The sequence below is a fragment of the Alexandromys fortis genome, unplaced genomic scaffold (genome assembly GCF_014885135.2).
Source record: "Alexandromys fortis isolate MF-2015 unplaced genomic scaffold, M_Fortis_MF-2015_v1.1 scaffold_70, whole genome shotgun sequence".
NCBI lineage: Eukaryota > Metazoa > Chordata > Mammalia > Rodentia > Cricetidae > Alexandromys > Alexandromys fortis.
The window spans coordinates 507,676-533,296 of NW_026067955.1; the positions used below are offsets into that span (position 1 = coordinate 507,676).

At 49.1% G+C, this 25,621-nt stretch overlaps 1 protein-coding gene across 1 annotated transcript; it reads left to right on the forward strand.

Moving 5' to 3' along the window:
* Positions 1-5: 5 nt before the first annotated feature.
* Positions 6-25,489, forward strand: Scamp2 (secretory carrier membrane protein 2). The gene is made up of 9 exons (XM_050152072.1): positions 6-182; positions 14,747-14,815; positions 15,229-15,327; positions 17,085-17,202; positions 18,527-18,655; positions 19,235-19,394; positions 20,756-20,857; positions 23,845-23,965; positions 24,179-25,489. Exons 1-9 carry the CDS (start codon positions 126-128, stop codon positions 24,311-24,313), a joined length of 990 nt encoding a protein of 329 aa, XP_050008029.1. The 5' UTR covers positions 6-125; the 3' UTR covers positions 24,314-25,489.
* The last annotated feature ends 132 nt before the right edge of the window (positions 25,490-25,621 follow it).

The window sequence follows — 25,621 nt, forward strand, 5'->3', positions numbered from 1 at the left end:
CCCTACGCCTGCGCCAGAACGGCTGCCTCGCTCCCGGAAGTGGAGGGTCCACACTGAGTGCTGCTGGGTCTGAGTGCTCTAAGGCTGTAGCGCTCGCAGAGATCGCCCGCCGGCCCCCGATCACCATGTCGGCCTTCGACACTAACCCCTTCGCGGACCCAGTGGATGTAAACCCCTTCCAGGTAGAACCCCCAACTTGCTTTAGGGCCAAAGGCCGCGGCCTGGGCCTCTTTCTCGCCAGAGCCGGGAGACGTGGCGTAGGAGGGACGGATGGCCTGCCCAATGGGAGAGTGGAATATGAAGCCGGGCCTATCATAGTTTGTATGGAGGCGGGAGTTTGCAACAGGTGGAACTGCGGCAAGGGGGCGGGGCGCTGCAGCAAGGAACGAAGTGGGCTCTTACTGCACCCCGGGATGTAGCCGCTCTGACTGGACCCTACTGGAGAAAGGCCAGCAGGCACGGTCTTATCCTTAGGGAGGTGTCCTAGAGACAGGACGGGAAGCAGAGTGTGGCTGTGATATTTCTACAGTCTTGAGAATCCACCTGTCTTGAGTCATCGTCGGAGAAAGGGTCACTGAAACATAATGAGGAAGTAGAAGTCTAATGGGGTGGAGACAGCCCAACGCCCCAGCAGCAGCAGCACTAGAGAAGCAAGTATCTAAAGTACAGGAGAGTCCCCGGTGTTTACAAGGAAAGAAAGCCGAGGGAGGGTAGAGAGCCCAAGCCAGAAAGTGGTCTCGGTCAAAAATTCTACATGTTGACCAAGGGCTTTGTTTGGAGTGAGTTTGGGCCACTAAGGGAGGGTTGCAGGGTGGGGTGGGGTGGGGTGTTGGTGAAGGACCTTGGAGCACAAGGTACACTAGTTTGGCAAATCTGCAAGGGTGGTTGCTGGCTTGACCTTTGGAACATTCAAGAATACAACAGTTTTCGGACTTAAAGCCAAACTTTTGAGTGAAGAACACAGGGATGCCACCTTGTCTTTGCTGAAGGACGGGAACTCTCGTCAGCAGCCTCGGGGCCCTTTGTGCTTCTTCTTTCATGTCTGCCCGAAACCAGTTTGAGGGAAGGGTGCTTGTGCTGACTGGTGATTTCCGAGCCCAGTTGTTTCTCCTGTGTCAGTGTGTCAGCGGGCTCGCAGCTTCATCCTGCTGCTATTTTATTTTGGTCATCTGCAACTTCAAAGTTTCCTGCAGGTGCTGGAGAAGTCGTTTGAACTTCCCCACCATGGATCCTTCCAGAGGTGGAAAAGAAAAGGCAGAGGTGCCCTGGATAGATGATGGTCATGCAGTCAGGAGAATAGAATTTATTGTTGTTTTGAAGTTTTGCAGTGATGGGATTGAACCACGACTTTGCGCATACTAGGCAAATCCTCTACCACTGAGCATAATGGGTAGCACTGAGCTTCATCCCTGGCCCTTTATGTATCACAGACTGGCTCTGAACTTGCTATGTGTACACGCTGATCCTGAACTTGGAGTCCTTCCTCTGCCTCCCAAGTAGAGCCATAACTAGCTTGTGCCACCACACCCAGCCAGGCTGAGAGTGGAAATTTTTTGCTTCTTTCTCAAGGTGACCTAGCTGATAGGAACTCACAGGCAGATTTTGGTAGTTCATTCCTTGTTCCACTGGGGAATTTAGAGTATTCCTCTTTTAGCTTAATGTTTCTTGACAGAGCGTTAGCAGGACTTTGTCTCTTATGTAAGGCAAGCAGTAGCCTCTATTAATGAGTAGGGAAAGGGTGTTTGCAGTTTTCCTGCTAATGTCTTGTGTGAACTCCGGTGATTTCATGATGAATGGCTCTGTAACACTGGAGTCTGGGTTATATATAGCAAGGATCTACTAATCTTTTGGAGTATGTGGTATGCAATGATGTTTCTTTGTTCAGTTTTCTTCTGTCAGAATAATAAATTTTCTGCTGCTATCAGGGGCAGTCAGCTGTCCAGCACTGCAGCAGGATCTTCTCCAGGGCCAGCACAGGGCAGGATTCTTGGGCATCTCTGGTGGAAATGATTGGGCAAAGCGTGATAGTAATTTTAGAAGTGACAGAAAGTAACTTCTGCATTGCATTCAAATAAGAGTTTTTCCAGGCAGCCTCAGGATATGGTGGGTCAGGAAGCAGCTGTTGGCTAGCAAATCGGCAACATCTGGAGGGGAATCCTGTGGGAAGAAGAGAGCCTGGCTAACTGTGATATGCTCCCCCTCATACTGGAATGACTTTCCACTCTTGGCACGAAGCTGTGTGAGGCGAAGCAAGCAGCCTTGCATCTGATGCCTGGAGCTGCTTCTGCTCAGAGCTTAGGATGGTGTATGCTGCTTCCCTATTGCCGGGGCTAGGGCACTGGGAGGGTGTAGTCCTTGGATGACTAGGTGTGAACCCAGTTTCATTTGCTCAGGGTGTTGGCTCATAGCTCAGGAACATGCAGGTGGAGAGGTGACAGACTCAGATTGTCACACCTAGTCAGTCTGGAGAACAGACTTTTTTTGTCATACCATATAATGGTGGACTGTAAAATATACTTACTATTTGGAGTCTGTGGCTGACAGGGGACCGTAAATGTTCTTAGACGTCGATTCTAAGATCTCAGTTTTACAGAAGCCAAGACTCCAGTGAGGCTGGGACGTGCTAGAGCCAACAGTGTGCCAGAATTAGCATTACAGGAGAATATAGACCTGGGTCTCGCTGCCCGTGGGGTGCAGTTTTAAAGACTTTCGAATCTCATACATTTTTGTCTTGGGGTTACTTCAGGTCTGCTAAGGAAAGGCTGTGGTATTGTCACGCTTGTCACCTTTTTACTTTTCTTTCTTTTTTTAGACAGGGTCTCACTATGTAGCCCTGGCTGGCCTGGCTATTGCAGTAATCTTGCCTCTGTCTCCCAAGTGTTGGGATGAACAGGTACGGGCCACCTTGCCAGAGAGCAGCCTTGTCTTTCCTGAAACGAGAGTGCCGGTAATGGTCATCAATTGGCACTTTTAAAAATGTTTAACATTGCCTGGCAGTGGTGGCTCACGCCTTTATTCCCACCCAGCACTTGGGAGGCAGAGGCAGGTGGATCTTTGTGAGCTTGAGCCCAGCCTGGTCTATAGAGCGAGTTCCAGAACAGCTAGAGCTGCACAGAGAAACCCTGTCTCAAAATCCCCCACCCCCAAAAGTTTTACATTTGTTGTACATGTTCATGCTGTGTCTCAGGATAGAGGTCAGAGGACAGCTTTCAGGAGTGAGTCCTTTGCTTCCACATGACTCACAGGACTCAGACTCAGGTAGTTAGGCTTAGTGACGATCATCCTGCTGAGCTGTCTCGTCATCCTTTGTGTGAAGGGATGGAGGAGGACAGATTTTTATTGATGTTTGGTTTTGTTGTTGCTGAGGATTAAACTCGGTCTTGAGCATGTGCTCTGCCTTGGGGCAGCCCCTTATAGATTGGAGGTGTGTGTGTGTTAGATAGGGTCTTCCTATGTAGCCCAGGCTGACTTGCAACTCACATGGTTCTTCCTGCTTCTACCTCCTAAGTGCTGGAATTAAAGGTTTTTGACTCCATACTTGACCCCTTCATATAAAGTTTTGTTTTGAGACAAGGTTTCTCTATGTAGCCCTGGCTGTCCTGGATAGCCATGGAAGTTAAACAGAGCAAAACCTTCTTTTTCTTTTTGAGACGGTCTCTTACTGGTCTAGAACTTGGCTGGCTGGGCCAGTAAGCCCAGGAATCTGCCTGACTTGGTATTGCTCAGGACTGGGATTACAAATATGTAAATATGTGATGTGTGCTTGTGTTCATGTGAGCCATATACATGCTGGTGCCCAAGGGAGGAGGGCACAGAAGTAGGCACTAGATCCCCTAGAGCTAGAGTTAACAGGTAGTTGTGAGCTGTCTGATGTGGGTGCTAGGGACTGGAAGAACAGCCAGCACTCCTCACCACTCCAGCCCCTACTTCTGACTTTTTGTCTTTTAAAAATATGAGTTCTGGCTGAGAGTGTTACCATGCCTTTAATCCTAGAATTGTGGAGGCAGAGGCAAGCAGTCTTTGTCAGTTTGAGGCCAGCCTGGTCTACAGAGTGAGTGTCAGACCAGCCAGAGATACTCAGTGAGACCCTCTCTCAAAAAAAGTTTTAAAACGGGAGTTGTGGGGCTGGAGAGATGGCTCAGTGGTTAAGAGTACTGACTGCTCTTCCAGAGGACCGGGGTCAATACCCAGCTCACAGTTGTGTGGAACTTCAGTTCCAGAGGGCCGACATCCTCATGCAGGCACAACACTGATGCATATTTGAAAAAAAAAGTGGGTCTTCCCACTTGATGGGTACCCAGCTCAGGTTTTCACACTTGCAAAGACATCCATTTACTGATAACTATCTCCCCCACCCTTTATCCAGGTTTTTTATGAAGCCCCTACTTCCTCCACCTCAAAGTGTAATCACAGGCTTCCATGAATCCTTTCCTTGCATATAGATATAACTGAAATCATTAGAAAACTGCCCTGCCAAAAGGAGTTCTGAGTGGAAAGTGAAATCCCTGGAGTGTGGCAGAGGCTTACCAAACTCTTAGGAGGAAGCAGGAAGCTGCAAGGCAAGCCTAGTGATTTCACAACCTCCCTCGGCGCACCCTGGTTCCTCTGTTAATTCTGGATTGTTGGGTCCCTGCACTGGAACAATTCTAGGCTGTCTGTTCACAGATGTTTCTCACGAGTCTTGTCAAGTGATGCAGAGGTGGAAAACTAAAAAGAGGCATCATTGTAATGTCTTTCCCCCACCCTAGCAATCCACTTGAAATCAGACCACCCAAGCAAATGCCAGGGCTGCTTTCCTTCGAGCATTCTGTCAGATTACAGCCGAGAAGGCTGGCCTGGGAGGGTGTGTGGAAGGGGTGGTGTGTGGAACAGAGGCAGTCTTTCAGGGCTTGGAGCTGCCAGTTCACACAATCTCTCTTTCACACATTGCCTCCTTGCAGTTTAAAGATAATTTCAGTGCCGTGGTTGCTTTTCAGGGATGCAGGATATTTCTCTACTGTGGGAAATGATGGCAGAAATGTGATTTGTGTGAACAGTTACAGGACACTAAGTCCACAGACATTAAGGCCTGTGCCACTTCCCGGAGAGGGTCCTCCAGCCTTTGGGAATTCTCAGAATCACAACTAGACCTGATATAATTTTTCCTCTTTCTTTCTTTCTTTCTTTCTTTCTTTCTTTCTTTCTTTCTTTCTTTCTTTCTTTCTTTCTTCTCCTCTCTCTTTTTTGTTCATTTCTTTCTCTTCTTTCTTTCTTGCTTGCTTGCTTCTTTTCCTTCCTTCCTTCTCTTGCTTTCTCTCTCTTTTCTTTTTTGAGTTAGGGGTCATATATCCCAGACTGGCCTCAGACTTGCTGTGGAACTGAGGCTGTCCTTGAATCTTCCTGCTTCCGTTTCCAGATGCTGGGATTCCAGGTGTGCACCACTACTTACTGTAGAACAGGAGCATTGTCTTGAGAGATTTAAAAATGGGTCTGGAGCAGCGGCTCAGTGGTTAAGACCACTGGCTGTTCTTCTTTGGTTTGATTCCCAGCACCCATGTTGACAACTCACATCTGTTTGCAACTTGAGTTCCAGGGAATCCAGCACCCTCTTCTGACCGCCAAAGGGATCATGCATGCACATGAAATAAAAATAAATATTTAAAAAATTGTAAGGAAAAATTGAAAATGGCAAGTGTCTCACAGCTTAAGGCCAATTCCAGACAGGTTCCCAGGTGGAGGCATTCCCACCTTTATGCTTAGCACCCAGAGCCAGTGGGGTGTTAGAACTGGGCTAGAGACTCGGATGAACTTGGCCCTTACACTTGTTAAATTTTCTCTGGAGTCACTCTGCATAGGATTATCATCTGTTCAGAGGATGGTAATATTTAACCAGGGCAGACTCACTCAGAGAAGGGTGCTGTCCACATTGCAAGGCGTGCCCAGGGCCATCAGGTGCCCCCTTGAGTTGCTCACACCTTTACACGCACCAGAAGCCCTGCTGTTCCACCTGCTGGGGCCAGAGAGCAAGGTGAATGAGCGCGCAGTCTGTGGTTGGCAAAGCTGAGAGCTAATGCATGTGGACAAGGACAGTATTCTATGGGCAGGATGAGGACAGGGGAGTAAGTTGCGAGGGATCTCAGGAGAAAGAGCAGAGCCGTGTGCCAGAAAGGGGCTGGGGTGGAAGGCAGAAAGTCTGGCGAATGAGAAGATGCGGGATTTTGGATGAAGGGACAGCAAGAGCCAAAATTCAGTTCTTAACATGTCACCTCTGGGGGTCTGAAGAGATGGCTCAGAGGGTAAGAGCACTGGCTGCTCTTCCAGAGGTCCCGAGTTCAATTCCCAGCAACCACATGGTGGCTCACAACCATCTGTAATGAGACCTGGTACCTTCCTTGCCAGCAGTACATTGTATGCTTAATAAATAAATAAATAAATAAACAAATAAATAAATAAATCTTTAAAAAAAAAAAAGATGTCACCTCTGTATTCCTGTATTCTGTCACCCAGGGACTGCTTCAGTCTCAGATCTTATTCTCTCTCTCTGACAATTGTATTGGAGTTTAAAAGAAATAACGGGGCAAGTGAGCTATAAACCATGGCAGCCACCAGCAAGAGGGACGTGGCAAAGAAGAAGACAGCCATGCCTTTTTAGTTAAACTGGTATGCTTATCAAGGCAGGTCAGCAAGCAGCCATGTGGTGAGAGCCCAAAGTGGGCTTAATGCATTAAGGCAGGAGGACAGCTTCTCCTGGGCAGCTGTCTGGAGCTGGCCCTGTGCTGTAAGACAACATGCTTACGTTCTGGCCAGTATTTGAAAGAAAGAAAGAGAGAAAAGAAGAAGGAAGTTAGGATTTTCTGCGTGAGGACTCAGAAAAATGGGCAGATTAGACAGCTTCATGGCCATGGCTCCAAAGCAGTTGTTCTTTGTATTCCTAGCTGGCCCGGATCTGAGTGTAGACCAGGTCATCTTAGAGCGTACAGAAATTCACCTGCCTCCCAAGAGCCAATGCATGTGCCACCATGCCTGGCTTGTTTTTGTTTTCCCATAAGACAATGTCTCAATTTGACCAGGCTGGAGCCAAAGACAAACCTGAACTTTGATCCTTCTGCCTCCACCTCCTGAGTACTGAGACTGCAGGCAATATGATCATGCCCAGTACCCGTCCACCACACCCCGTACCTGATCTCTCTCTGAGCCCCTGGGGCTGTCTGCTGCTTCTGTGATACACACTTGTCTGGCTTGACTCTCTCCAGGATCTCTCTTATAACTTTGGCTTATCTCAGGCTATTTTTATTTCCTGTCTTCTCCATTTAGTATTTCTGAGTACTGTCTTGGACCTGATTCCCACTCTCTGCCTCCGCTTCAGTAACCTCAGAATAGCATCCTCACCCAAAGATCCTGGCTGTGTAGCTCAGTCCTCAGCTGACTCTCAGGCTCCGACACGTTTCCAGCTTCCATCCACACCTTTCTAGACATGCCAGCCAGATCTCTCCACAGACACTTCCAGTGTGGTCCAGAATCTGCACAGGTCCTCTCCTTTCCCACACAGCCTGAAAAAAGCAGTCTCCTGGCAGCCTTTCCATTTTAACCAGCTTTGAGTTCCTGAGCTGTGATACCTCCTCCAGGTCTGTAGAGTCCCAGACTCCTCCATCCAGAACTGCTGCCCCCTAATTTAACCCATTCATGCCAGCAGTCATGATCTGACATTGCCCTTCCTGAACATTGCACATCCCTCATGATGACTGGAATGCTTAGACTCCTGTGACTGTGTCCCCCTCCACTGAGGTCAAGTCCTAACTGCTCCAGTCTGGCCTTCCCCTGGTCAGGCTGGTTTCCTGATACTCCTGGCTGTTCTCTGTACACTCTCACCTCTAAGGCTCCATGACCTTCTTCCAGGCTGGGTGTGGTAGTACAAGCTCATAATTCAACACTTGGATGGTAGAGGCAAGAGAATCAGGAGACCAGGGTCACCTGCAAATTAGAAACAAAGAAGGAAAGAAAGAAAAGAACACATTAATGAGTAAACAATGCAAAACTGAAAACTGAGACAAATGTGGTGGCCCATACCTTTAACCCCACCCCAGTAATCAAAAGGCAGAGGCCGGCAAATCCTGTGATCTGGAGGCCAGCAGGGCTATACAGTGAGACCCTGTCTCTAAAAAAGAAAACTAGCCAAGCAAAATACCTGAGTACAGCCTTCTCACTTGCAGAACACCGAGCACGCTCTTTTTATTTTTATTTATTTGTTGTTTTTGTTTTTCGAGACAGGGTTTCTCTGTGGCTTTGGAGCCTGTCCTGGAACTAGCTCTGTACTCCAGGCTGGTCTCAAACTCACAGAGATCCACCTGCCTCTGCCTCCCAAGTGCTGGGATTAAAGGCGTGCGCCACCATCGCTCTTTTTAATGCGTAGGTGATCTGATACCAGTTAAGGAGCGCCTCCGTCTTGACGCTCCCAGCTCCCGCTGCCTTTACTCTCACATGGGCTCCGTGTGATCAGGTTTGATGCTCTGCACGGCTTCTTCCAGGGCCATGGACAAGGCTTTCTCTTGGTGGCCCCGCCACAGCATTTCATGAATTGTTTTGTGTAGGGAATGGGCAGGAAGTGGGGGGAGAAGGCAAGTAGCACAAGTTAAGAAGACCGTGCCCATAGGTGTCTCAGGGCCAAGAAGTTCCTGTGTCCTTCTCGAGTCCACTCTGGACATCAGTACCAGTGGCAGGGAACACGACCCAGGCTTGCCTTGCCCTTCAGATAGGTTCTCAAATGCTTGCTCCCCCCACACCTTCTTTGAGACAGGATCTTGTTACCATCATATAGCCAAAGCTGGCCTCAGATTCAAGGCAGATCTCCCTGCTTCAGTCTCCCAAGTGCTGGGATTACAGGCATGTGACATCATGGGGGCCTGTGTATTTGTTTACTTTTTGACACTGGGTCTCACTGTGATAAACCAGGCTGTCCTCAAATTCATAGAGCTCCATCTGGGATTACTGGTGTTCACCTTGAATTTCTGATCATCCTGCTTCCACTAGAGTTTATGCTGTGCTGAGATTACAGATGTATGCCATCCTGTCCCGTGTATGCTGTGCTGAAGATCAGACCAAGGGCTTCATACTTGCTAAGCAAACATTCTACCGAAATGAGCTACATCCCAATTTTTTTTTTCAACATGTCCCTCCTCTAGCCCTTGTATTTTGAGGTCAAAGTGTCATTATCACATTTTATGAACTTTGGGAGACAGAAAAGAGGCCACCCATACTTCCCACAGTCTTGTTGCATTATGTTTTGTGTGTTTTCCTGCCGGCCTAACTAAACTAACTTGACCAAACTAATTTGACACTTACAGAATGGAACCTTTTTGTATGACTTCAGGATATTTCGTTTTGTTCTTTTGTTTTGAGACGGGGTCTTGCTGTGTGGCCTAGACTGGCTTTACACCCACGATGTCGGTAGCCTCAGCTTGTAGTATTCCTCCTGCCAGCCTCATGATGCTGGGATTACAGGTATGCACTGCCCTGGCAGCCCCGAGGGTTTAATGTGCTACTTTGGAGTCTGGAACAGTCTCACACCAGGAGCTTGAGTGCGGCATATAACGGGAAAGCAGGGAAGTCAGTGAGGCTCAGAGCTAATCAGGAAATAAGAAACACACAAAGAGATTTCCCTCCAAACCAGGAAGGGCCTTGTAAGCCCCAGCCCAGCCATGCTTCTCCCAGGGCCCTCACACTCTACTGCAGTGGAAATGCTCCTTACCCGCCGCTGGCCTTGATCTTCTGGGCCTTTGATTGCCTCCCTCCTTTCTTTTGGGAACCCCACTACTTTAGTTTCATTTCTGTTGTGATAAAAGACTCTGGCAAGGAGCAACTTAGGGAGGAATGGGGTTTATTTCGACTTAGAATTCCATTACAGTCCAACTTATGGGGAAGTTAACACGGGAACTTCAAACAGAGGCTTCACGCCTACGGTTTAAGAGCGAAGAGCATATAAGGCATAGATGCTCACTGCTTATGCTCAGCTTGATTTCTCTACTCTTACTTAGTTCAGGGGTTCCCTGGCTGCCCAGGGAATGGAGCCACCTACAGTGGTTTGGGGCTTCCCATATCCATTAACTTAAGATAACCTTCCCGCAGACAAACCCACAAACCAACCCAGTGTGGAGAGTCTCTAATTGAGAGACTCCCCAGATGATTATAAAGTTGAAGCAAGTTCACAGTTAAAGCTAACCATCCCACCCACCTTCCTCCCAACCCTTCCCTGTCAATCACTCTGCACCTCACCCCAGCATACTCTTGGCATGTGTCTACTTGTCTCAGTTACCAGTCCACCAGACTGTGAACTCACACTGTAGCTGTCCACTGAATGTAAAGAACTTTAGCTTTGCTCCGTCTTATCAGTTAGTAAAAGTGCTGTTCCTGTCTGAGCAGCTGGGGGCTTGAGGTTACATCTTCCGTGTAGGTGTGCTTGGACCTCGCCATTCTTCTAAATAACTGCTTACCCCTTTAAGAGCAACTGGTGCTCGGTGAGGGGGAAAAGTTGACGCTGGTAACGTCATTTCTGTGACTTGGAGTGAAAGCTCATGGTCCTCCTCGGGCTCGTCAGTGTGACCCTTACATGAGAAGGCTCTACTTGTGACTTACTGAAGATGTGCCCCAACATCCAGCTCTTTGAAGTTCAGGAAGGAAGTCCTTGCTCATGCCTTTTGGGAACAGGGGTCATTTACTTTAGCCACATAGTAATTGATAATCTTCTGTTTGTCCTGCAGCATTGCTGTCTCAGGCTTACTGTCCTATTGCTAGAGTCAGACCTGGATCCAGAGACGCGCTCAGATATAATGTACATGGGTGTTTGCCTGTGTGTAGGCCTGTGTACCATGTGTATGAGGCCTGAGGAGGTCAAAGAGGGCATCAAATTCCCTGGAACTGGAGTTACAGGTGGCTGTGAGCCACCATGTCAGTGCTGGGAATTGAATGTGGGTTCTCTGGATGAGCATCAAGTGCTCCTAACCTCCCAGCCATCTCCAGCCTCCTGCCCCAGGGATCTTGAGCTACCAGCCCCGCACTGAGCTTTCCCGTCTATGTCTCTCATATGGCTGTGGTGGAGGTTATATGAGGAAATCTGTGGTTGTCTTTTTCAGTAGAGCCATAAACACAAAAGCTGACCAGAGTATCTGTATCAAGTCTTTACAGAATGAAATATAATGAATATTTCCTTCTTTCTTTCTTTCTTTCTTTCTTTTCTTTTCTTTTCTTTTCTTTTCTTTTTTTTTTTTTTTTTGTTTGTTTTTAAAAACAGGGTTTCTTTGTGTATCTTTGGCTGTCCTGGAACTCACTCTGTAGACCAGGCTGGCCTTGAACTCACAGAGATCTATCTGCCTGCCTCTGCCTCCCGAGTGCTAGGGTTAAAGGTGTGCACCCCCACCGCCTGGCTCCTCTTTCTTCCTTTTACCTCCATATCTGCATGTGTGGAGGTCAGAGGACAACTTGTAGAGAGTTCATTCTCTCCACCACGTAGGTTTCGAGGATCAAACTCAAAGTGACAATTGCCTTTACCCACTGAGCCATCTTGTCAGCCCATCAATACATTATAGAAACAAAGGAGAGAAGCTGAGCCACTGCCCAGCTAGGTGTGGTTGCACATACCTGTAATCCCAGCTCTGGAGAGGCCATAGCAGAAGGTTCGAGTTCGCTGCCAGTCTGGTAAACAATACTGAGTTTCAGGACAGCCTGAGCTGCAACAGAGACTCTTGTGTCGGGGTGGGGTTAAGGGATCTGTAGATAGTGAATTCTGTAAGGCCATATGGAGTAAGTTTCTCAAAAATAAATAGCAAATAACTTCCTAGTGATGTGACACATTGATCGGTTCTGGGTGAATAGAATTCACAGTAATGTCGTTACATGATGAGCCTGGCACGCAGTAGACATTTAGGAAATGTCACCTTCCCTTAGTCCTCACCCCCTCCCTGTCCTCATCTAACCTCAGCCTCTCTCAGGGAGAGCCCAGGTTTCCTTAGGGGAGAAGTCCCCATGTGTCACAGTGTTAGTCTCATCTGGTCCCAGGCAAGAGGCCTCTGTTGTGCTGCAGGTTCCCTGGCATGAGACAGTGTGGCTCACAGGCCCCTCAGCAAACCCCGGGGAGCCTGAAGGATGGGCCAGACCCAGATGCCCCAGCTGCAGAGCACTCTCAGCTCACTAGTTAGGGTGAGCCTGGTTAGGGCCCCAGGGCCATACCTTGAGGACATTAGAGAAAGGGGAGGGGGAGACTCTGTGGACAGGGTAGTCCCAATCGTCTCATCACCACCCTAAAGAATCTGCTACCTGACTGTCCTGTGATAGAAATGGAACCTTGCCTTGAGCTTCAAGATGCCTATTAAACATGCACACTTTAGCCAGGTGTGTATGCGCCAGCTCCTGACACTGCTATCTGAGCTGCCCCTTGGTTCCTGTGTCCTGTGGTGACAGACTGTACTAGCCAGTTCCTTGACTGGGGTCTGATTTCAGTGACTTGGGCTTGCTTACACTGGTATGTATCTTCTGGCTTTGTAAGCAGGGTAGACCCTGGCCAGAGCCTCCCACAGGCCGACTGATCCTGAGAGAAGACGGCTAGTAGGAATAACCTCAGGACCAGTCCCCATGGCCTTTAGTGACCACTAGAGCCTCACTTTGTCACACTGAGTTGCAGGAGTCACCAAAGCAGAGGTGTGTGTTCAACAGACAGGACGCAGTCTGGTGGAGGAGGTTGAAAGGAGGTACAGGGTCCCTAAGATGAGCTGGGATTCCAGTGATTCCAGCTGGTGCTCCATTCAGGGTGTGGCACTGGGGTGCTCAGGCACAGCTTTATCCTAGGTGCTGCTGGTCCCCATGGGAAGATAGATCTCCTGTATAGAAAAGCCAGAGGCCATTCTTGGTGCTGACACTTAGCTCCATTAAGTTTCAGAATAGGAAGCTCCTGCCACTTCACCATGACCAGTGTCTTCCACACCTGTGAGCTGAGGGGCGTGCTCTCAGTGTCTGTGACACCATCACAGTATTTAAGAATTGGGTCTATAGAGCGAGGTGTGGTGCTACACACATGTAATCCCAGTATTTGGGAGGTGGGCTCATGAGGATCAGAAGAGCAAGGCCATCCTGGTCTTTACATGTTGGGTTTTATTCTTCTGACTTTTTGGATTTTTTTTACTTTTGGGGGAGCCCACCACCCAGCTCCCAAATAAATCACACACAGAGGCTTATTCTTAGTTATAAATGCCCGGCCTTAGCTTGCCTGGTTTATTGCCAGCTTTTATCTTGCTCTATTCCTGTTTACCTTTTCTTTCTTACTTACTCAGTGTCTGGCTGTTTAGCTGCAGGGCTGGGGGGTGTGGGGGCTGGCCCCTGAAGTCCTCCTTCCCAGATCTCTTTTTTTCCCCAAAATTTCTCCATTTTTTTCTCTCTGCCTGCCAGCCCTGCCTATTCCTCTCTCCAGCCTCACCATTGGCTGTTCAGCTCTTTATTAGATCATCGGGTGTTTTAGACAGACACAGTAAAACAGCTTCACAGAGTTAAACAAATGAAACATAAACTAAAGTAACACACCTTAAAATAATATTCCCCAACATTTACAATTTGAGGCTGACCTGAGTATATGAAACTCTTGTCTTCTAAAACAAAACAAGTGCAGGTCTGAGAATGAACTCCAGCCAGTGGCACTCTCTCCTGTGTTCCTCCCAGAGTTCCTGCAGGCTGTGGATGGAGCAAGACCTGAATCCCATACTCGTGAGCAGGATTGATGAATACAAACTGTCTTGCCACCAAAAGGGCCACCTAAGCAAAGAGGAGGGTGGGAGCAAGACAACGGAAACACAGGCAGACTGTATTCTGCTGCTGACTTCCATTTCTGGGTTTTTTTTTTTTTTTTTTGCCTCGGCCTCCAGAGATCACAGACATACTGCCATACTGAACTATAAGGAATTTTGTTTTCTTTCTTTCTTTCTTTCTTTCTTTCTTTCTTTCTTTCTTTCTTTCTTTCTTTCTTCCTTCCTTTCTTTCTTTCAAGAATGAGAAAGAAAAGGAAACACTTTCCAGGCCTTTTCATCTGAGACCTTCTCCCTCCTCACAAGTGTGCCTGATTAACAGTCATTGCTGGCAGCCAGCAGCATGTTTCCGTTCCAGAACCTTCAGCTCATCTCTAAAAAGCAAGAGGAATAAAATGCTCTCTGTAGACTAAGAAATAACAGGGTAGAGTATTTAGTTCGGTGGTTGAGTTCTCTTGCCTCACAAGCACAGGGCCCTGGATTCCATCTCCAGCGCCAGAAAAAAGAACAACAAAAAAATAAATAAAAGGGCTGGATAGATGGCTCAACAGTTAAGAGCACTGGCTGCTCTTCCAGAGAACCTGGGTTCAGTTCCCAGCACCCACAGGGCAGCTCACAACTGTCTGTAACTCCATTTCTAGGGGATCCAACAACCTCACACCAGTATACATAAAATAAAATTAATTTAAATGAATAAGTAAATAAAACAGTACAGGAAGGTCTCTACTGCCACCAACCACATTACCCCCTCCCCACCAAAATGAAGAAAGTACCAGAGTTAAATATTGTGACCCCCTCTGGATCTGGGCACTGAGAACACCTGTGTGGGGCCGACTGTTTTCAGAAAGGTAAAGCATTCAGATGAAGCGACTTGGTTGCAGAGCAGATCAGAACTTTGGATACTTGGGACTTGGGATTGCCTGCTAGCCTCTGGTCAGAGGTGTTTCCTCCTATCAATAACTAATGCCTCTTTCTCTCCTTCCCAGGATCCCTCTGTGACCCAGCTGACCAATGCCCCCCAGGGTGGCCTGGCTGAATTTAATCCCTTCTCGGAGGTTGGTGACTATGTCCTTTCTCTGAGTTGTGCTGTCTTCTGGGAGGTAGTGGCATGTGTGCTAGTGGGAGGTGCCAAGGTGTCTGGGGCAAGGAACATGGCAGAAAAAGAACAGCTCTGGGGAAGTTAACATCCTCAGAGGGACAGTCCAGATGAGGACTTGGGGTAAGGTAAGAATGGAGACGTCACTGGAAGTCACTGAAGTTCTCCTGTCAGTCTGTGACAGGGCTATGCTGGAAAGCCTTGTATCTAGCAAGGCCAAGAGTATGGGTTAGGGGGTATGGGTTAGAGGTCATTGTTCCCTAAGCCTAAGCCTTGTTGGCCAAAAACCTGCAGAAGAGAGCCCAGATCAGGTCCCTCACTGTGGTTTGCCACTAGTAGAATCCACTCATTCCCCTCCTTTGCCCCACACAGACAAATGCAGCAACAACGGTTCCTGTCTCACAACATCCTGGGCCCTCGCAGCCAGCAGTTCTCCAGCCCTCAGTAGAGCCTGCACAGCCAACACCCCAGGTACAGGTTGAGAGTTCTTTGGCTTCTCCTGTGCAAGTGGGAATCACCCAGGTCCATAGGTGAACGTAGGGTTGGGGGCAGCAAAGGACCTTTGTCCCTGAGATGGCTTGTGAATTTCTTTGGAACCAACCTATGGAGTCACTCTTCCACTCCCACCTCTGAAGTAAGCACTACTCACTGGGCTAGCATCCTTGGTGTCTTCAGAGAGCATTTGCCCTGCTGTGTCACTTCAGGTCCTTCTTAGGTCCCAGAATCCCTTTATTTTTTTGTTTGTGATACTGGGAATCGAATCTGGGTCCTTACAATTGCCTGTCACCAAACTACAACCCTGGCCCCTCTCTTTTTCAACCTCGTTTATTCCTGCCTTCCATCCTGTTTGCCTTTGTCTTGTCACTGGGTCTGCTGAACCTTGTCTGCTTGTGCCTGACGCTGGCCTCAGTCACCTCCCCACCCTCAACCCCACCCCGGGCTTCTCACTGCCCTGGTGAGCATGGCCCACAGTGGAGTTGTGTATTGCAGCTCCTGCTTAGGCAGGCCAGCAAGTTTCTGCCTGCCCGATTCCTGGCAGCGGGTGAGCCCTCAGAGAGGCAGATGCTACTAGGAGGAGATAGTATTCCCAGGGACAGCTACATGCGAAAGCTTCCAAAGGTAGGCCTAGCGTAGATGAGCAAGAGGGTGGGCTGGGCACCTGGAGCCTTCAGGCTGGCTCCTAGAACCCTGTGGAGTGAGACAATCCCTACTTGCAGGGTCAATTTATGTCCATCGGGGTGATGCAGTAGGGGTGCAGAGACCCTGCCTCTGTTCCAGTGACCGCACAGGGAGATGAGCCTACAACCCTCACTGTGACACTGTACAGTCAATGCTAATCCCAGTGTCCAGAGGCAGCCTTCACTCTCTGGAGAACTGCTATGGTGAAATGTGTACACATATGCCTGATTGTCATCCTGTGAGATGGCCAGTGGACTGGCTGCTCCGGAGGACCACCGTCTCATTCTCCAGGAGGACGATGGGGCCAAACAGTGGTGGCAGCAGCAGGAGCAGGACCCTGGGCCCAGTTCTACTCAGCCTCACCTGAGCATCCTTGAGCTGCCTCATTAGAAGGCTCTGCTCTGCCTGCAGAAGTGATAAAGCTTGGCCCCTGCCTGCCATGAAAGTCAGGCAGAGAAGGGCCATAGTCATGGCCTGCCTCCAAGGCATGGCCAGATACCGTTCAGGTGGGCCTAGGAGGCAGCTCCTTGGGCAGAGTAGGGAGGAAGGTTGCCTTGGTGTAAATTCCTGGGGCTCTGGTGTCCGTGGCCTGCCTCACATCCTCCCTCTGCTTTCTGCTGGCAGCTTAGCATTGTTTCGACTTTGCACACACTCGCTTTGGGTTTTTCCCTGTAGCTTCAGGTCTCTGGGTTTCTGGCTTCAGGTTGGGCTCTTGTGAAGTCTTTCCCCTTTGGAGTTACCCAAAGGACAATATAATTCAATTTAGCCTGGACTCCAGTATGGGGGACTAGACAAGCCATGGGGGAAGGGGAGGAAGTGGAGAGTCCTGGCAAGGACCAAGGAGTCAAGGTGGTATAAGGGTAGTGGGCGGTGGATCACCTAGGCACTTGCATGGTATTCCTTAGTACCCGAGACACTTTACTGGACAGGGCTGCCTCTGAGACCTCCTGCTAGCTCTTCCTGCCTGGGTGAAGTGCCTCTGCTGGCCTACCTGGGCTGACACTGCTCCTTCCTCATTTCCGGCTGTTCCCTGCTCGTGTCCTCTCTAGGCTGTTGCAGCTGCAGCGCAGGCAGGCCTGCTTCGGCAGCAGGAAGAATTAGACAGGAAAGCTGCTGAGCTGGAGCGCAAGGAGCGGGAGTTGCAGAATACCGCGGCGAACTTACATGGTAAAGAAGACTGTTGGGGTCTAGCCTGCTCTACCTGGCAGTGTACTGAGCTATCTTCATGGGAGATCTTGCAAAGCTTTTGATTTTGGAAGCATATTGGTTTGGGGAGCTTAGCATAGTGGCAATATCTGTAGCCCTAGCATGTGGGAGGCGGAGGCAAGAGGGTCACTGCAAGTTCCAGCCAAGACAAGGCTCTAATATAGCAAGACTGCATCGGAAGGAAGGAAGGAAGGAAGGAAGGAAGGAAGGAAGGAAGGGAGGGAGGGAGGGAGGGAGGGAGGGAGGGAGGGAGGGAGGGAGGGAGGGAGGGAGGGTGGGGGGGGGGGGGGAGAAGGAGGGAGGGAGGGAGGGAGGGAGGGAGGGAGAGAGGAAGGAAGGAAAGGTGGGTGCGGGGAGTAGGGTAGAAAGAAGTAAGGCAGAAGTTAGGATACCAGCAGCAGAATAGGCCTGACAGATACGGGCTATTTTTGCATTCCTTCCCAGCTCTGAAATTCTTTGATTCCCTGGGCCCAGAGTTCGATGTTGTTGTTAAAATTACTTCCCAGAAGAAGACATAAACAAGGTCCCAATGACAAAGTTCTCTCTGTGGAACCAGTAGATTTATTGGGCTTCCTCCCAGAGCATAGGTGAGGGGTTACTTCTAGGGGTATGGGTGCTCCTCCAACAGGCCACACCAGGAAAGCCTTACCCAGCAGGGATGAAGACTTCCCTGTAGCGGTGTAGATGGAGCCCCCTTCCTTCTAGACTAGCCCCTCCCTGAAGACCGTGTGCGGTTAAAGCAGAATTGCAAACGACCTGTGGTAGGGAATGTCTGGATACTTAGATGAGGGTCTCCTGACCGGCCCCCTCCATGAGGGGAGGTAAATGGTGCACAAGCCCAGCTGGGATAATGCTTTTGCTACAGGATGCAGCTGAATTCCCAAGATGGTGGTGGCTTGACTTATATAGTCACCCTATACATGCTTATGATGACAACCCTGGTTGTCCTGCTTATGCGCTGGTCACTAATGAAAGTAGTTTAAAAGGCATGTGGTAACTTGTCCTTTTAATCCCAGCATTCAAGAGGTAAAAGCACGCAGATGCTTGCAGCATTAGGAAGGTTGAGAATCGCTGACTTAGGATATTTAGCTCTCTCTGATGTAGTCGGGCTTCATTGTCTTGGGTATTTCTCTCCCTCTTTGATCTCACGTCATGGTCCATGAAGCCCCTGAGACTCCTGAACTCTGCTTGTAGGGGCACTTCTGCAAGCTCTGCTTTGCCTATAAGCTGGGCCAGTGTGCGCTCTCCTCCATGCCACTGATGAGGCTGAATCCTTTTTACACAGTGAGAGACAACAACTGGCCGCCCCTGCCGTCGTGGTGCCCCGTCAAGCCTTGCTTCTATCAGGACTTCTCCACAGAGATCCCTGCTGACTACCAGCGGATATGCAAAATGCTTTACTATCTCTGGATGTGTGAGTTTCGGGGTGCACTGACATTGTCTTGAGATGTCTATGTTTACTTTGGGCCTTGCTCCCTGGGGTCAAGACCTCTCACAGACTTTGTCCTTCCCAGTGTTTGGGCTGGCATGGGGAGGTTCTTTATGTCCTGTCTGGGAACCTGCTCAAGAGGGCCAGCTAGACTTCTTTGAAAGGGAGAAGGGACTATCCAGAGACTTCTGTGTTCCTGTAGAGCTCACCGTATTGAAAGGCCTCTAGGTTGCAGCAGTGAGGAAAAATTCTGCACCTTCATTGTGGGCCTTTGAGAAAGAGTTATTTCCTTCCCCGAGGATGAGCCCTGGGTCTGCACCTTACCACATCTATCCCTGAAACCTAGGTCTCACTGTCACCTCCTAAGAAAGCTTGGTCCCTGGTGTGAGGTCCCAGAGAACCAGGATCTGAAAGCCAATCTTGCCTAAGTATAGACCGAAGTCCCTTTCTGTATTTGCAGCCTCCCTCACAGCAGGCCTTTCCTAGGGAGTGGCTTGCTCTGTGGGCAGCCAGGCCTCCGGCCACCTTGGGTCAAACCTCTTTTCTCTCCTTGCCCCTTTCCAGTGCATTCAGTGACTCTGTTTTTAAACCTCCTCGCATGCCTGGCCTGGTTCACAAGTAATGCCGCTAATGGAACGGCCTTTGGCCTCTCCATCCTTTGGTTTGTGATCTTCACCCCCTGTGCCTTCCTTTGTTGGTACCGACCAATCTACAAGGCTTTCAGGTGAGTGGAGCTAGTACAAGGGATGAGGGTATGGCTGGCATCCCAGGAGCAGCCGATAGATCCAAGCTCTGGGTCTCATCACAGTCCTAGCTTAGAACAAAGTAGTGGGGAAATTGCTTTCCTTTTCTCACTGAGTCAGATCAGACAAATTAGAAGCCATTTACCTCAGCCTACCCTGTGAGTGAGGTTAGCTAGAGGCCTGTTCATGAATGAACACGGGCAAATGTGAGGGACTGGGAGCCTCCCTGCTGTGGTACTATTCCTGGGCCGACTAACTGGCAGGCAGGGATTTAGTTGCTGTGAAGAGGGAGCACCTTCCTGAGAGTTGAGGTGCTGCCCTTTGGATGTCAGATGCTGTGGCTCACCATTATGATCTGTTGCCAATATGTGAGCATAAATATATGTATAAATATATGTATCTCTAAGACACTCTAGGGATTTGGAATTAAACTTCCATGCTTGATGCTTTTAGGGCTGGGAGTCCTCCAAGTCTTGGGATGAAGAGCCGGAAGTATCAGCAAGGCAGATCCTGAATTTGCATAGTATTCTGATTCTCAAGGATGCAGTGGTCAAAGCCAGGGATATGGCTCAGTTGATGAGTGCTTGCCTAGGATGTGCAAAGCCTGGGTTCTATTACAGCCCCACATAAAACTAGGTTTAGTGGCATATGCCTATACTCCCAGCATTTGAGAGGTGTAGAAAAGAGGGTCAGAAGTTCAAGGTTACATAGGAAATTAAGAGACCAGCCTGGGCTTCAGGAGACCCTTGTCTATACCTAAAACAAAACAGCACAGTGGTGGAGGTACTTAATTCTTGAGGAGTCTTTGCAGCGTGCTTCTCAAGTTTACAGGGGGTGTGTGTGTGTGTGTGTGTGTGTGTGTGTGTGTGTGTGTGTGTGTGTTGGGGGCAGTTTAGTGCATTGAACTCACAGGCCTTAAAGACTGTATGAGTCAGTGTTTTGCCTGTGTGAATGTCTGTGTACTATATGCATGCAGTGTCCTCAGAGGCCAGAAGAAGGTGTTGGATCCCTTGAGACTGGAATTAAGAGACAGTGGTGAGGCACCATGTGGATCCCGGGAATCATAGGTCTTCTGGAAGAGCAACTAGTGCTCCAAACTGTTGAACCATCCCTCGAGCCCTAGGGTTTATCTGTTTGTGGTTTTGGTATGTGTGTGTACATTCACATATACATACATGCCACAGTGCACATAAGTATGTCATAGGACAACTTGTGAGAGTTCTCTCTTTTCATCCTTTGGGCTCCAGGATTGAACATAGAGCATCAGGCTTGGTGGCAAATCCCTTTCCCCACGGATTCGTCCCACTGTCCCGCTTGTGATTTAATTCTTCTCTCTCCACAGGTCTGACAACTCTTTCAGCTTCTTCGTGTTCTTCTTTGTATTTTTTTGTCAAATAGGGATCTACTTCATCCAAATGATTGGCTTGCCTAACTTGGGGACCAGGTAAGATCTGAGGTATCATAGAGGATTCAACTTCCTTGCCATTTTCTGGCTCTTGGAGAGCCTGTTTTGACCATGGTGGAAAAAGGGTGGAGGGTATCCTACGATCTGTGTGACGAAACATCTCCTGGGAAGACGGAGCACACATCTACTTGCCCCAGATAGGGAATCCATGACAACAAAGTACCGATACCACCAAAGCCTAGCTTGGTGAACCAATAAGTTTTATTAGGGTTACTTACAAGGATATGGGTGAGGTGTAGTGACTGGAGCAGAAACAACTCAGGCAGCTGCATTACCAAAGCCCACCTCAGCTTGGGCGACAGTCCATGAAGCTGGGAGTCTAGAACACACTGCACAGCCTGCAGGCTGCTCCCCAAGCTGGAGAATGTCCTTTCAAGGGACTGTCTACATCGTTCCCAGGTATCTGCTGTGGTCTCAGAGTCTTCTTTGCACCTCAACTTCCTTCAGCAAAGGAGGGCTCTCAGCTTTTATTGCTTACTGTAGCAGGGAGGGCCCTAGTGAATCTGGTCAGTTTCAGGAACTTCCTAAATCTATTTTGAATTTTACCTTCCTGCTTGAGCTTCCAATAGAATAGAATGTTTCAATTTCTGAGGAAATTCCATACAACACCTTCTTTCCTGGTCATCTTTTTTTGTGACTCTAGGGATCAGACCCAGAAGAACCTTGTGCATGCTACTCAATCCTCTGTCTCTGAGCCACACGCCAGCTTCCAATAATCCTACAGTAGCTACCAGTCTTTCCTTGTTCTCTACATTCTATGGTGTGTAGATGAGTCTCACTCCAGCCTGGGATTTATTATATATAATATATTCCAGAGTGGTCTCAAATTCATGGTGATCCTCTTGCTTGCCTCCAGAGAGCTGAGATTTCAGGTACGAGCTACTATGCCAGTTAGGCTTAAGTATTTAGGGCTGTGTCCAGCACTGTATGGCAACTTCTTGCTTTTCTCCTGCAGCACGCTTCCAGGGACTGATGCAGCCAAAGTTACACCTTACCTCTCTTTTTTTTTTTTTTTTTTTTTTTTTTGGTTTTCGAGACAGGGTTTCTCTGTGGCTTTGGAGCCTGTCCTGGAGCTAGCTCTGTAGACCAGGCTGGTCTCGAACTCACAGAGATCCACCTGCCTCTGCCTCCCGAGTGCTGGGATTATAGGCGCGCGCCACCATCGCCCGGCTCACCTTACCTCTCAAACTCACTGTTATCCCAAAATAACCATGAACTTCTTGTCATTATTCTGCCTCTAGGCTGTACTTGTGTGTGTGTGTCTGTGTGTGTGTGTGTTTTATTTTGTTTTGGTTTCATTTTTTTCTGGTTTTGTTTCTTATGTAGCACTTAAAATGGAATCCAGGGCCTCATGCATGCTAGGCAGGCCCTCTACCAGTGGAGCAACATCTTCAGCTCCCATCTTACTTCTTCTCTCAAGGCCTTGTGACTGCAGGAGATGGGGCCTGCCTCCTTGGAGAGGCATCTTGCCATTCTGGAACATGTAGCTGGTTTGAGTTTCCTGGCTAACTGCATCTTAGCTCAGAATTAATTTCCAAAAGAAAAGCTGATGGCTGATGTTTTCCTTTCTACCCCAGTGCACAGGGAACATTGCAAAAATGTCAAGTTGACATGGGGCTGAGAGCTTGAGCCTGGAAAGGTGGCACTATTTTGATCCCCTCCCTGCAGCAGTCAGGACGTCCAGAGTGTGAGGCGAGTGCTGGCCACACTAGCATCCTGAACCTGTCTCTGCCTTCCCAGTGCTGGCTGGGATGATAAGCATAGGCTTTTTTATATGGGGTCTGAGGTTCTAAACTCAAGTCTTAATGCTTATGCTGTAAGCACTTTACCAACTGAGTTCTCCTATACAAGGCTGCTGATCTTGCTGCCTCTGCCTCCCAGTTGCTAAGATTACAGGTATAAGCCACAGCACTCAGCTTTAATATACTACGTACATTTGCCCACTGAACCATCTCACTGTCCCCTTTGGTTTTAGGACCCTTATTTAAAAGAGAAAAAAAAAAGTAGACTGGGGCTGGAGAGATGGCTCAGTGGTTAGTAGCACTAACTGCTCTTCCAGAGGACCTGGCTAATTCCTAGCAGCCACGTGACAGCTAACAACTGTCTGTAACTCCAGTTTTAGAGGATCTGACATCCTCACACAGACACAACAATGCACAGAAAAAATAAAAATAAGTAACTTTAAAAATCTCTATTCCCAGAGAACCTAGACAACAATGAGGGCCCTAAGGGAGACATACGTAGATCTAATCTACCTGGGAAGTAGAAAAAGACAAGATCACCTGAGTAAATTGGGAGCTTGGGGACCTTGGGAGAAGGTTGAAGGGGGGTGGGAGGCAGGGAAGGGAACAGAGAAAAATGTAGAGCTTAATAAAACTCAATAAAATTTAAAAAAAATAGGTGTATCTGGACTCTGAAACCTATGGCATTGCTCTGTCTTCCTGCTGTTCCCTCACTGTTTTTATTACGGTGGCTTTGTTGTAAGTTTTCAAGTCAGGCAGCATGAGAATAAGCCCTGTATAGCTAAGGACCCTGAGGCCGTGAGAGTGACATAACTAGGGAAGCAGAGGTGACAAGGTAAACAGCTGGTCAGTGTCCTTGTCCCAGATCCCTCCACGCAGAACCAGTGCCTTCCCTGTCCCCACCCTCAGTCAGCAGCACACATTGAGCCTTTGGCTGATCCTGACAAGGCAGTTGTCACATCTCCTTCCTAGACCTCACTGGGGCAGAAGATTTCCATGTGACTCCACCTCTGAGACTTCAGGAGAGGTCATGTTGGAGCAGTGTGGGCTCACACTATCCGTGCTCACATCCCAGTCACAGAGGAAGGTCACTGAACCACAAGGCTCCCTGTGCTGCAGGGAGATGCCCAGGTGGTGACCAAGACACAGCCGTTTGGGAGAAGTGCTCCTCTTGGGGACTCCCAAGTCTCAGTTTTACCTCACCCCTGGTTTCTCCTTTCATAGTGGTTGGCTCGCAGCCCTGTCTACCCTGCAAGGTGGGCACTTACCTGTGTCCATCATCATGATGGTAGTGGCCGGCTTCTTTACCCTCTGTGCTGGGCTCTCACTTTTCCTCCTGCAGCGGGTAAGTCGGGTATGAGCTAACAGCAAACACAAAAGGTATCTCTCCTGGGTGGACATCATATTCCTCGTCCTTAAAGTCCTAAGGAACCCAACACCTTTGTCCATGACTCGGGTGGGCAGGCAGGCAGGGTTAAACACTTGAGGGCCCCTTTGGAAGAATACCCTGATAGCTAGGATTGCTCTGGGCTCTTCTCACCCCAGCCTTGTTCCCTAGGTGCATGCCTTCTACCGCCGAACAGGAGCCAGCTTCCAGCAGGCTCAGGAAGAGTTTTCCCAGGGCATCTTCAGCAACAGAACCTTCCGCAGCGCTGCCTCATCTGCTGCCCGAGGAACCTTCCAGGGGAATTAGTCTTCCCGACTCTCCTTCCCTCACCCCAGCCTCTCTGTCACCTGCCTTCTGAGCTGCACTTTCCGTGGGTGCCTTACACAGTAGTTCTGCCCAGCACAGACCTGGCAGGGATTTTGTCTTGTCCCTGCTCCTTCCTCAGTAGTCAGCTTTCCCTTCCCCATAAGGGAAGGGGAGGAAGGGACAGGGACAAGGGAAAAGAAAAAATAACAAAGCTGTCTTCTCTTTTCTGACGGTGGACTTTGTCTGGAAGCAGTGGGACTGCTTCCCCTGGAAACAAATTCACTCATGTGCATGCGTGTTCATGCCCCCACACGGGATCATCGGCAGCCCTGGGCTCACTGCACTAGGAATTTCCCAGACACCCTGGACTCTTCCCTCTGCAGGCTTGACCTATATTGGGGCCTTCACAGTCTTACCTTTCGTGCTTAGGCTTCATAAGCCTGCCCAGGGCTCCACTTCAAGTGAGCTGTGTTCTGGGCAGGGGCACAGATGCTCCTCAGATTGTCTCCAGGTGTTCCTCACAATAGTCCCTCTCTCTATGCCTGCTCTGTCCCATGGTGTAATAGCCCCTTGTGCCCTCTGGGGGCCCTCACTAGCTCTTCTCAGACTTCTGAGTGGAGTTGCTTGGGACTTGGGAGGGACTGAAGACAGTCATTCAAGTTGTCCTACCCAGCCTCTGGCAGTCTTCTGAGAGGGTAGGTGTCATCTGACCTGTTTGTTTTGGCTTCTGACCTCCTGAGGAACTCTGCCCCTCTGCCTTAGCCTTATTCCTGCCCCACTTTCAGCAATACTCACCTCTTACAACTCTTAGGGCTGCTGGAGGAAGTTAGCCCAGAACTATGTCCTGCAGGCAGGACTGCTGAGCCATCCTTCTGAGGGATCTCCACTTGTCCTGGGGACTCCACAGCTGTGTCACTACAGTGACACTTAGATCACTGTTGAAACCTGACCTTGTGTCAGTGATGCAGGAGTTCACCAAGATGGCCAGCCTCCTGCCTCTGGGAACTGGGGCCCTCCTGAGGCTACCCTCATACTGTCAGCCATTTATCCCTAGAGCCATTGAATGGTAATGACAGCCACCAGGGTTTTGTAAACTTTCTGGTATTTTCCTCCATGTACAAATGTATATGTCATGTCTCAATTTTTGTGCTTAAATAAAAATAAGATTTTCGGACAGCACTGTTTCTGATATCTCTGGTGGACTTGGGAGGGCTGTGGCTTACTGAAGATTTGGGCTGAGGACCCATGAAGATAGGTGAGGTGACAATTTGAGATCCTTGGCAGCTGGACTGAGAGACTGTCAAGCCA

Coding starts and splice junctions, on each gene's coding strand:
- Scamp2 (XM_050152072.1), top strand. CDS start 126: ATGTCGGCCTTCGACACTAACCCCTTCGCGGACCCAGTGGATGTAAAC. Junction 18,656..19,234: donor GCTTTACTATCTCTGGATGT/GTGAGTTTCGGG, acceptor GCCCCTTTCCAG/TGCATTCAGTGACTCTGTTT. Junction 19,395..20,755: donor CCAATCTACAAGGCTTTCAG/GTGAGTGGAGCT, acceptor CTCTCTCCACAG/GTCTGACAACTCTTTCAGCT.